The sequence below is a fragment of the Trifolium pratense genome, linkage group LG6 (assembly GCF_020283565.1).
Source record: "Trifolium pratense cultivar HEN17-A07 linkage group LG6, ARS_RC_1.1, whole genome shotgun sequence".
Classification (NCBI taxonomy): domain Eukaryota; kingdom Viridiplantae; phylum Streptophyta; class Magnoliopsida; order Fabales; family Fabaceae; genus Trifolium; species Trifolium pratense.
This window is the reverse complement of record NC_060064.1, coordinates 15,745,579-15,756,860: the sequence shown is the minus strand read 5'-3', so window position 1 is coordinate 15,756,860 and position 11,282 is coordinate 15,745,579. Positions and strand designations below refer to the sequence as shown.

At 36.7% G+C, this 11,282-nt stretch overlaps 1 protein-coding gene across 2 annotated transcripts; it reads right to left on the bottom strand.

Moving 5' to 3' along the window:
* Nucleotides 1–809: 809 nt before the first annotated feature.
* On the bottom strand, nt 810–10,959 carry LOC123893269. 2 transcript variants are annotated; one of them, XR_006803397.1, is made up of 12 exons: nt 8,776–10,947; nt 8,408–8,647; nt 8,131–8,260; nt 6,750–6,902; nt 6,399–6,634; nt 6,217–6,286; nt 5,492–5,698; nt 4,850–5,082; nt 2,785–2,863; nt 2,506–2,646; nt 1,390–1,722; nt 810–1,306 (listed from the first exon to the last, which is right to left on the bottom strand). XR_006803397.1 is itself a non-coding variant. In XM_045943204.1 (11 exons), the coding sequence occupies exons 1-11, from the start codon at nt 10,713–10,715 to the stop codon at nt 1,525–1,527; spliced, it is 3,627 nt and encodes a 1,208-aa protein (XP_045799160.1). In that variant the 5' UTR covers nt 10,716–10,959; the 3' UTR covers nt 810–1,524. The 2 variants fall into 2 exon arrangements, 1 of the variants encoding a protein (XP_045799160.1); XM_045943204.1 differs by having other exon boundaries at nt 810–1,722; nt 8,776–10,959.
* Between the last annotated feature and the right edge of the window lie 323 nt (nt 10,960–11,282).

Genomic DNA, 11,282 nt, shown 5'->3' with positions numbered 1-11,282 from the left:
ATAAAAAAAAAAATGATTCCTCTTCTCAATGAAAAGAAAACAGTTTGTCAGCTATTGCTTCTCTATTTCTCTAACTCCGTCGATGTCTCTCCTCTTTGCCATTTCTGACTCAATCACTTCTCTGTTTCTCTAACTCCGTCGATATCTCTCACTCCTTTTCAGTTTGAGGATTGTCTGATTGAAACTAAAGATTGTTTGGTGGTGTCAATTTTAGGATTCAATTGGAGGCTATGATTAGAGCTAGTTGTAATGTAATTCCTAAAGTTCTGCAATTAAGCTTCTACAAGTTTTTAAGATGTGTTTGAATTTTGCCATTAACATTTGTTCTTGTTACTGATGTACATGAAAGATGTTTATAAGGGTTGGTGAGATCATTAAAATCAATGCAGATGAATCAATTTCTTGTGTTTTTGTTTTGTTGTCAACTAGTGAGCCTACCAAATTCTTTTTTTACCAGTGTTGTTTATGCTATAATCCCAATTAAAGTCGGTTTGCTATAAAAATGGGTTGGTTCCTGACCGCGCCAATTAAAATGGCAAAAATGACGGCGAGAAGTTGGAATAGAGAGAAGGGTGACGGTGGCAGGCAGTGACCGGCGATGAGAGGAGGAAGTGTTGTATGGTGGAGGAATAGTGGTAGAGAAAGAAGACGCTGTGTGATTTTATTATTATTATTATTATTATTATTATTATTATTATTATTATATTGAATAAATATTTATTTAGTTTTAAATCAGCACCATTGAATTCGTTTTTTGCTACTAGTCACATTTCTAAGCAGTGAAATGGATAAAATGGAGGATAACAAAATGGAGAAGATCTGAACACCTTGTTCTTATGTAAAAACTCAACATTTTGAGTGTAAATAAACATCAAGTTTGAATTAATTTCCACAAGCATTATATTGCTTCCTATTAAGGTTCTCAATCCAAATTAAACCATACTAATACATAACTTCTACAGTATCTATTACACTCTGAGAAACTGTGATCACAACTGAGTATTTGCCGGACTTTCAGCATAAATAAGCCCCTTCCTTTTCAGAAAAGTTTGTCCAACAACATGCAGTTAGGTATGAAAGTATCAATGCCTTGGTATAGTTAAGTTAGTGAAGCACGTATCTGATTGTTGTCGGGGCCTGTTCTTGCCAAGTTGCCTCCTTTTCCCGGCTTCTCGATCCGTTGTTTTTCTTGGCTATTTGAAGGTCTACATAACTTATATAGCTCATGCTTACAATATCTCAAGCAAACTTACTTTTGCAATGGTCTCGGTCAAACCAAAAGAATAAAGCAGCAATGGCCCGAGGGCTGAGTCAGACCAAAAGAAAAAGGAAAGTTCAGTCACGACGAAAGTCACTTTCAACCGGACCAAGAATAGGAGTTGTTGTTACCTGCAACTGCAAAAGCAGGTTTAAGCCTCTTTTTTCATACCATCATGAAATTTGGGTCTATCAAGAATGGGAAAGAACGTCATTTTCATTCAGACCAGGGAAAGGAACATTGATTCCCTTTGTCTAGGTAATCTTTTACCATCGAGAATATGAATCTCCATATGTCCTCCAATGATATCCATATCGTCTGTTAGAAGTTCTGTCATAGGCAGATCTATAACCATCAGATGATCTTCCATTCCCATAAACGTCTGAAGATCTCCTGCCTGCGCTACCTCCATTACTTTGTTTATAAGTTTTCCTTATGTTCTCTTCCATATCATACTCCGAGCGCTATGATAAATGAAAGAAAAAGCTTGTCAGTTTATATTAATGATAAAGAATGACCATTGATGAAAATTAAGAAACTGAAGTAGTCTAAAACTTCAAAATTCCCAGACTAAGCAGAAAAATGAAAAACAAAGGTGAAAACTCTCCAGTATATATTTCATACAGAGCCGGTAGGCACAGAAGAAGAAACTGTATTCTCTGGAAAAAAAGACATGTATTACGGAAGAAGACCCCTGTAACCCTAGAGCAAAAGTTCATCTGAGAAGAGACATTTCTCTCAGCCCAAATAATAGGGTTTCTAACTGAAATATACTCAATGCTCTCTCCCTTTGCTACCATCTCTTTAATATAATTGTGTTTCCTCACTAACAGATTTGCCACGTAAGCAAATTGTAACCAATCATCTATTTGACACATATGTTGCTCTAAGGCCCGAATTGGGTATCTAACAATATCATAATCAAATTTCCGTACACCTTATAGGATAATATAAGACACCTTTTTACTAAAATAAAAAGAACAAAATTACAATGGAGTGAATGGACAATATAAGTTCAGAAAATTGGGTCAGCTTTGTTTGCACAGAGCCAGTGGGATATGATATGAACTTGAAAGTTAGTGTTTTAAGATTTGAGTGAACTTAAGCATTACAGTCGAGCATGTTATTGCTACGTGTATAAAAACCAATCAATTATTACGTGTATAAGATTTGAGTGAACTTAAGCTTCAAACTAAAGTCAACGGTGCATTCAGATTAATTAACAATGAAAAAATCATGCATACAACCTTGGCAGTGTCTGAAAGTACAGCATATGCCTCTCCAATCATTTTGAAAAGCCTATCAGCATCCTTGTGCACCTCCTGAGAAATTTCCTTCCATACATGGCCTTCATCCCCAACTTCACTTCTTGCCAACAACTGACCAGCCTAGATTCAAGCCAAACAAATAAAGTTTCCCAATATAAGTTTTGAAAACTACAAATGTAGATTAATTATTTAAACCAAAAGAAAAAAATGAAATGGTTATGCTAAGATAACTTAATACAGACATAGAAAGGCTCAAACCTTATCTGGATGATGTCTGAGAGCTGCCTTGTGATAGGCCTTCTTGATATCCGCTGCTGTGTCAGCTGGTTTAATTCCTCTGGTGATGTTCACATTGAAAAGAATATAATTTAGAATCGGATGCTTTAAATTAGCAACTATCAATCAACTGAAAAGGTTTCTTCCTTGTGCAATTTTTTATATACTCAAGTGTATCATACAACAAAGTTGTTCTGTGTTGCCGAACAGCTTGAAAGTAGATAGCCTCAAATGGTTATGCAAATGAAGTGTACAAAACAAAGCATCTAAAGAAACAAAGTGAACCAAAAACGGAAATGTAGCTGTAGTAGACTAGGACAAAACATGAAGTCACCACATTACTTTTTAAATATGAATATTATGTGCTTTTACTCTTCTACCGAGAGGAGGCAAACTTTATGAGTATATGCTGTTTGTGCTATTGATTTGTATATTACATACTAATGGGATGGTCATACTCATATGTTCAAAGCAACTTTTCTGCTTCTAGATAATGTGAATTGGCCTACTACTATGTCTCAGAGGTTTCCTAGTCTAACTCGCTCACTACTACAGAAAATTTGAGGTAGATACTAAATACCTTGGAATTAATTTACGGAGTCTTATCGGTACAAGACCTAAACAGTAGCCTGAGCCCTGAACAGCCTCACTGAGCTGAAAATGGGTATAATATCAACTATAACTGTTCCACCAAATTAACCCCTTTTATGGCCCTTGGTAGTAGAACTATAGAAGGCTACCTACTTACTAAAAGGGTCACCTGAACTGGCAACAATGGAACCCAACTCCTGGCTGAAAGGAACCTAATAATTTACGAATTGAAGAATCATTAGGCACGAACAGAGTCACGTTGTTTATAAACCAGCAGAGTTTGTATATCTCAAGCTTCAATCCTGAAGACATTTATCTTTGACAATTAGAATGAATAAAAAACTTAGCACTAGTTATCAGGGACCACATAAAATCTTGGAGAAAATGAAAAAATCCATCTCCACCACAACTGTGAGCCATCCCTTACCACCAGTTCTGTTTGAAGACGGGGATGTGAAAGTTCAACCACTAGAGTTCTCAGCTACACGGCCAATTTAGGAGTTCCCAATGTACTTATCAAATGAAAAGAGCTTCCTAATTTAGAAAATTCGTGGGATTCCATACAGGACTAGTTTTCCTGCACCTGACACCAGGAACAAGGAGAAAGCATTGGGAGCAGGTGGAGAAAGGAGTATTGCTTAGAAGCATCATATTGTGAGGGTGTAGATGAAGAATAATAGTAGGGATCAAAGCCCCAAGTCAGCAAGGGAATTCATCTCAATGGGGGTACCTAACTGCAAACATAATAATGAGGGGGAAATTCTACAGTAAAGCTGCAGAGAAATCTGACTAGCATAGATAGGAGATATCAGGATGCCTTAAATGGCCAATTATCTAGCTTCAGCCCATTGAGTCCATCTATATCATTGCTGAATGCTGATATAACAGTAACTACACTTTTATCAGTGCAATCTGATCCAGTTTCAATCATGCTGCTAGAATCTAAGGTGAATGAGGGAAACTTAATTGGCGGGGATCGAACTATGTCAATGTCAAGGTCTTGGGTTCATTTCGTGCAAATGGTCTTCATTGATGATAGGTCATCTATAAGTACTACTGCAAGTCTTTGTTGAGGTTTGTAGACTGTGGCATGCCTTAGCATATCCAACTTAGGGGAGAGTTTTCCTTCAATGCTGGGCATGAAAGGAAAGTAGGCCACTTAGTCACTTTACATTCCCCTTTTTAAAATTTGATAATGCATACAATTATGCAAATAACCTAATTTGAGGTTATAACAAATTTGAACACTTTTTTCTCATCTTTCTAAATTGTACAATTACAAAAATTCTGCCATCCACAAAGGTCTCGTGTATATCATCCATATGGATAACCTCAAAGTGGCAGCCACAAGGGGTTATGACACATTCAATTTGTGAAATTGTCTATACAATTTCGTTTGAGGCATCTAGACAATGTATAGAGAGGAAATTAACCCCCGGTTGAATAAAGAACTTACAAAATGAGATAAAAGTCCAAGGGGGTCCCCATTTTGGCTTGATCTTCCACAGTAAGCAGACGTTGTTGAGCTTGCCTTGATTCTTTCCCACCGGTTGATCCATTTGGTGAGTCAGAGTGTTTGGCCTTTTCATTGGATTGAGATCCAAGAACAGAAATAAGTCTCCTGAGGTCACAAGCTGCTTGTTCATAATCTCTAACCATCTCGTGCAAGGTGGCTCTTCTAGATATTGCCTGCAAAAGTAGAGCAATTAGATTCCACAATCCCTCTTCAAGTTCTTGGTAAATTAGAAACAACAAAAATTTATCATATTACATGAAACTTCAAATGAAAATTTTTGTCGCTATTTCATTTGCGGTTTTGTCTAATATGCACAAGACAAGTTTTTCACCATGCACAAGCTTGTTTTCACCAGTGGATCAATAAGTCTCACCATTGGATCAATATGTCACATCAAATCTCATTTGATCCAATGGTGAAAACAAGCTTGTGCATGGTAAAAGACTTGTCTCACTTGTGCACCATAGGCTTGACCTTCATCTGCTTCCTAATTTTTCATAAGTTGATCTAGCATCAAGGAACAAAATTCAAAGATGCAATCAGGATTTTTCACCAGATTGAAGAGACTTCAAAAAGGAATACCTTTGCATAATTTCCATCAAGGGCCATAGCCATGCTGCAGTCAGCAATGGCATCAGCAATTTGGCCCGAAGCTTGATGAGCAGCAGCACGGTTGCCAAAACATATTGCTGCAAAAGGGCGTGATTTGATATTACTAGATAAAGCAGCAGTGTAGTTCTCCACTGCTGCTGCATACTTTTGCAATTTAAAGTTCTCATTTCCTGCTTTCTGTTGATAACAAAAATAATAAGGATAAGGATCAATATATAAATAATACAAGTAGTTACCTGAAAATGATACAAACCTACAAATCTATAAATGGTTCGAAAAAGACTCAGCTAACATACTTATTCTAGTGTATAGATCTGAAGTAATCAGGATTAATAAGCTAAAATTACTATATTTGAAAAATTTCAAATCAAATTTCAAAAAGAATACTAAGAAATATTCCCACTTCGCTGGTAATAAAATAATTTTCCAACAGAGAACTACAAAATGGAACTTCATTTGAATACCCTTTTCTTATAATTTGAATACCTTTTCTTATATAAAGATTCGCCCATGTTATAATTTAATTCATAAATGGAATATTCAATAGTAATATTTCATAAGGACGTGCAAGAAATTTAGGATCCAGCATATGCAACACGCCTGATGAGCAACTACACCTGAGGCCCATCAAGACATGTCAATAACTAACATTTGCATTCATAATGCATTTAGGGAGATGCACATCTGGAAATTACCCTGTGGTCTAGAAGTTCGTGTATAGTAGCAGCTAATGACAGCAAGTCTTCATTATTATCAATCACACACCTACATGGTTGAAATGAGCATAAGGCATCTCTAGTATTTGTAAAAAACAAGATGCATCTACATTGAAATGTCAAATAGAAAAGTAGTCCTGCTTGATAAAAAATTGAATTACTTGTCATTGACAGATGCTGTTTGCCGTAATTTTTCAATAATATTAAGTGATGCATCCAGCCTCCCCAAACGAAAGTAACACTTTGATATCAATGACCATCTCCACAATTTGACACTAGAGTAACTATCATGCGTGGAATTATTGGAATTGTTTGCACTGTTTGGCGAGGCAAAATTCTTTTCTGCAAGCTTCAGACTCTGTTCACACAGCTGAATTGCAGCATCATACTTTTGAAGCTGCAAGTTGTCACCATAAATAAACAGCAACTCGTATCAGGCATATTATACAAAATGTTTTCTCGAAAGAAAAAAAAAAGGAACACATTGAGATAAGTGCAGCAACAGAAAATACCAAATACAGAGCCTCGGCCTTCATTTGGAGCAATCTTTCTGAGTATAAACTCTTTGACAATGCCTTTGTAAGAAGTTCTAAAGCAGAACCAGCTGCATCAGAAGTCCTCTGCTTCAAAAGTTCAGCAGCATCATTCATACACTTAACTACTTCCTGTTAATGAGGAATAACCCTTATTAGATGTTTCTAAAATGTATGTACCTCGTGAGAGCGAACAAAATAAGATAGAAGAGCAGAAATGAAGAGCAATTGTTGCTGAGCTGTCTAATAGCTCAGGTGTTAGTAATATGATAGAAACTGGTATCTTATTTCTGGAATCTGGGGAAGAATTCCCTATGATTAGAGAACAACGGCAGCACTTTGAGGGTCCGCCTATACCTCCCAATGCCAAAAGGCCCCACTACTCTCAAATAGCATGATGCCCACTCTCTAATCCCTACTCCCTATTTATAGGAAACATGCCTTAATTATTTCATCTAACTAACTCAGCCTAATTAACTAACTAACCTCCTAACAAACCGATGACTACCTAATTGATATCAAGGGAGAGCATCTTACTATCTCATCACTAACAGTAACAGACAATTAACTTACTAACCACGTAACCTCTTAACTAACAGTAACAGGCCTAACAATACTCTGCCGCTAAACATTCACCTTGTTCTCAAGGTGAAAAGATTATGTTAAACCGCAGAAATGCAGACTCCAAAAGTTCTTGTAACCCAGTAGCTTCCATATAATTTCCTATCCATGAGGTTTTCCTGGACCAGAATTGCTCTAATACTAGTTGATATGAACCAACTGGTATTAAGGGAAACATTGAAGGAAAGAGCAAAGGTTTCACTAGAGAACTCCTTTGCATACAGCTCTAGGCTGATCCAAGAGCACCTCACCTCTCCTAATCCTAACAAATTCTGAGTTACCCACTAACTGCCTACTGATGCCTCCTTTGTTAGGAACCCAAGAATCGAATGGAATAGAAAGAACAATTTATTTAAGAAAACGTGATAGAATAGGAAATAATCTCTCCTCCAAGGGTCTCCCCTTCACAATAGAGAATACTCTATTCACAATTATAATATTCCAAGATACCTCCATAATCCTAGTTCTATTTATACAAATACTACTCTAACTAAACAAATAACAAGCTAACAAATTTCATGACTAATTCTCCCTATTCTATCTCCTAAATCCTTAATTTATAGAGCTCATCACTGCCCCTTTATTAATTATTAACAGTAACAAACCAGAGGCCCATTAAGGCCGAGATATCTAACATAATAACATATCATGATATAAAGCCGATATTAAGTTTCAAGAATGGAAGTATTTAAAAAAAAGGCATCAAAATAAAATTATCACAGGTGTGGTATTTGAATACCTGAGCTTTCTGTAAACCTTCAGCTGCTTCTACTATTACTCTCCGATCCAAACAAACAACTTTACCTGATTCCAGGCACTTGTTATAACATTGCTGGGCATTTTCAAATTCCCCTAGCAAAAGGTGACAACTGGAGAGGCAAACCACATGTCATTATGTGTGAGAGGAAAAAACACTATATTTTGAAATTTTAAATTATACTCAATTTTAAATTATACTCCTTGGAGTATAATTTTAAATTATGTTCTTGGAGTACAATTACAATCATAACACTTACTTAGCTGTTCTCATCTGTACTTTCAGAAAGGTGGGGTCCAAAGAAGTAGCCCTCATGCAATCCTCTAGAGCTTCCCTAATCCTTCCAAGACTAATACGTGTTGCTGCACGGTTGCTATAACACAGTAAAAGAGGCTTACTGCAGCATCCTGATCTTTCACTGGAAGGGACAGAATCTATTCCTTTTGTGTAGAATTCCTCAGCTTTAGAAAGATCCTTAGCTTTATGAGCACGGTTCCCCCTAGAAAATAAAGGTAGTGTGTAAAAATAATAGATGTCAATTTCAAAAACATCAAACAGAAATCAGCATGGCCAAATATCGAAGAACTAATTAAAATATATTTGAAAGAGCTGGGTTTTAGTCAGAACCTGAGTCTCCATTGGTAACAGGCAGCTTCAATTGTAGCCAGTGACGTATCACCCCCTTCCGTGAGCTGATCATTCATCTGAGACTTGTCCGTAACATCAGAGAGCGATGACACGTTGGGAGTGGTAATTGGAGAAAATTGTGCGGAAGATACAGGCTTTCCGCACCCCATTTTCCTCCTAAATTTCTTCTGTTTACGCTTATATAATGATGAAGTACCCTCTACAGTGGATCCTGCAGAAAATGCAAAATCTTTCTCCTTCGAATCACCCAGACCATTAACAAAATGAAATATATCAGCTTTTTTCTTTTCAGAGTTCGAGGTGAGGTCATCTTTATAATCAGTGGGAATTGATAATGATGGGTGCAGCACATTTAATTCTTCTGAAGCCTTTAGATCTTGATCATCTGCTGCTGTTTCTTGATACGGAGAAAAATCCATCGGAGAGAAGCCGCCAGAAGATTCAGGGGTTTCAAGTGAACTGTTTTCCTTTGGCAAATGATCTATCCTTGTCTGTTTCTTATTCAATGAATGTGACTTCGATTTCCGCCTCAGGAAATTTGATCCTTTATCTTTGGAAGGTTTAGTCTTATGTGTGGATTCAAATTTTTTATTTAGGTTACAAAATAAGTTATCTTTAAAACAAGAAGGATCCCATGCCGGAGGTTTAAAGTCCGTACAAGACTCTTCAGCTCCATTCACTTGAGCATCTTCAGACACGTGAAATTCTGGAATTTTGCCACACTGGAAATCTCCGATCCTACCCTGACTGGTTGATGTCTTAGAACAAGGTATTCCTGTAGCATCCTGGGCAATGCCACAAGCAGTTCCATTTTTAACATCATCTTTTCTGCCAGCTTTGGCATATTGCCGTCCAATATTCTCAAAATCAACATTAGTATACAATTGTTCACCGCTAGTATTAGTTCCCGAACTAACACTAGAAACCTTGTCACTTCCTCCAAACACAAAACCATTGCTACTACTTACACCTGACTTCGTAGAATCTCTAGCAATACGGACACCCTCAGGATGATTGATGTTCAGTTTCTTTATCTCATCTACTAATTTACTACCAGAAATGTCATTAAAAGTAGCAGTAAAACCATTAGTACTTCCCTTTCCACTCTTTGACTTAACATCATTACCCAGATTACCACACTTATCAGCATCTTTATCAAAACTACTGTTCGTTTCCGTGGCAGCATGAAAAACGCCACTTCCATTATTCGAATTTCTCATGCTGTCAACAGATTCCTTCTTTTCTACATTAAAACTTGACATTTTAATATCTATATGTTGTTTATCACCAAACACAAATTCAGTTTTACATTCCCTCTCCTTACCATCAGGTACACTAGATTTTCCTTTTTCTATATTAAAATTAGAATGCAAATCATTTCTACCAGCACCAAAAACAAACCCTGTAAAATTAACTTTCCCCTTCTCCCCTTCTGAATTCGATGTATTTCTCTCACTATTCTTTTTCTCTCCATCAAGAATTGAATTCGATTTAGAATCGATTTCTTTAGCACTAAACACAAATTCAACACCGCCACTTTTCCTAACCTCTGATTCTTTCTGTTCCGAATTCAAATCCCTAACAGAATCAGAATCAATCTTTCTAGCACTAAACACAAAAGAACCGGCATCAGTTTCTACTCCTTTAAAATTATCACTTACCTGATCGGAGCGAAAAGGATTGAAACCGAAACCGGAGCCAGAGCCAGAGACTTCATCGTCAACTGCATCGGCGGTTCTGGTCCTAGACCTTGCGTTCTGAGTCGCCGATTGTTTTCTCAATTTTGTCAGTCTCGGTCTCGACTTTCCACGTGCGGTGGAACCGACAGGGATGGTGGCGTCGGCGTTGAAAGGGGCGAAATGGAGAGGAGAATGTGGAGTTGTATCGGAGGAGGAAAAGTTCATCGCCGCCGGCGACATTGATGAAGAAGGGTGGAGAATCGAATTGGGTGAGTAGGGTTTTCGAATTGAGTTTGAAACGAGTTCAGAGTTCGAATTCCCACTCTTCTACACACGGAATTGAAAATTTGTTTGGTTGATTAAGTAATTAATTGAATGGTGATTAATTAAGTAATTACATATTTTGGGATATTTGTAATAATTAGGTGAAAGACTGAAGAAGGGTTGCGTGGCGGTGTTGTGTAAGAAAAGTACCGAAGGAGGGAGGGTATGTAAACCAATTAGGGGTGTATTAGATTCAGATTTTTAAAAAATTTAGAAGATTTTTTTTGTGATAATTATTTTTTACGTTTAATAAAAAAATTGTAAAATATATACAATAAAAAAATTGTAAAAAAAATACTCAATTTTTTTTTTGATATCATAAAAAAAAAAAAAAATACTCAATTTATTTACCCTGATTTTTTATATCATAAACATAATTATCCATTGTTACTTAAGATCTGGATAAAAGTCTTTCGCTAACTGCAGGATCCGATAAAAATCCTTTTTTTGAAGTGTTCGTTTAAGTCTCGGAATTTATGATGT

What these genes read in the sequence shown, in the direction of transcription:
- LOC123893269 (XM_045943204.1), bottom strand. Translation starts at nt 10,715, where the DNA reads ATGTCGCCGGCGGCGATGAACTTTTCCTCCTCCGATACAACTCCACAT. An exon ending in AAGGTTTACAGAAAGCTCAG is followed by an intron (nt 6,903 to 8,130) that starts GTATTCAAATAC and finishes CCTCATTAACAG; the next exon opens with GAAGTAGTTAAGTGTATGAA. An exon ending in TTGGACTTTTATCTCATTTT is followed by an intron (nt 2,864 to 4,849) that starts GTAAGTTCTTTA and finishes GAACATCACCAG; the next exon opens with AGGAATTAAACCAGCTGACA.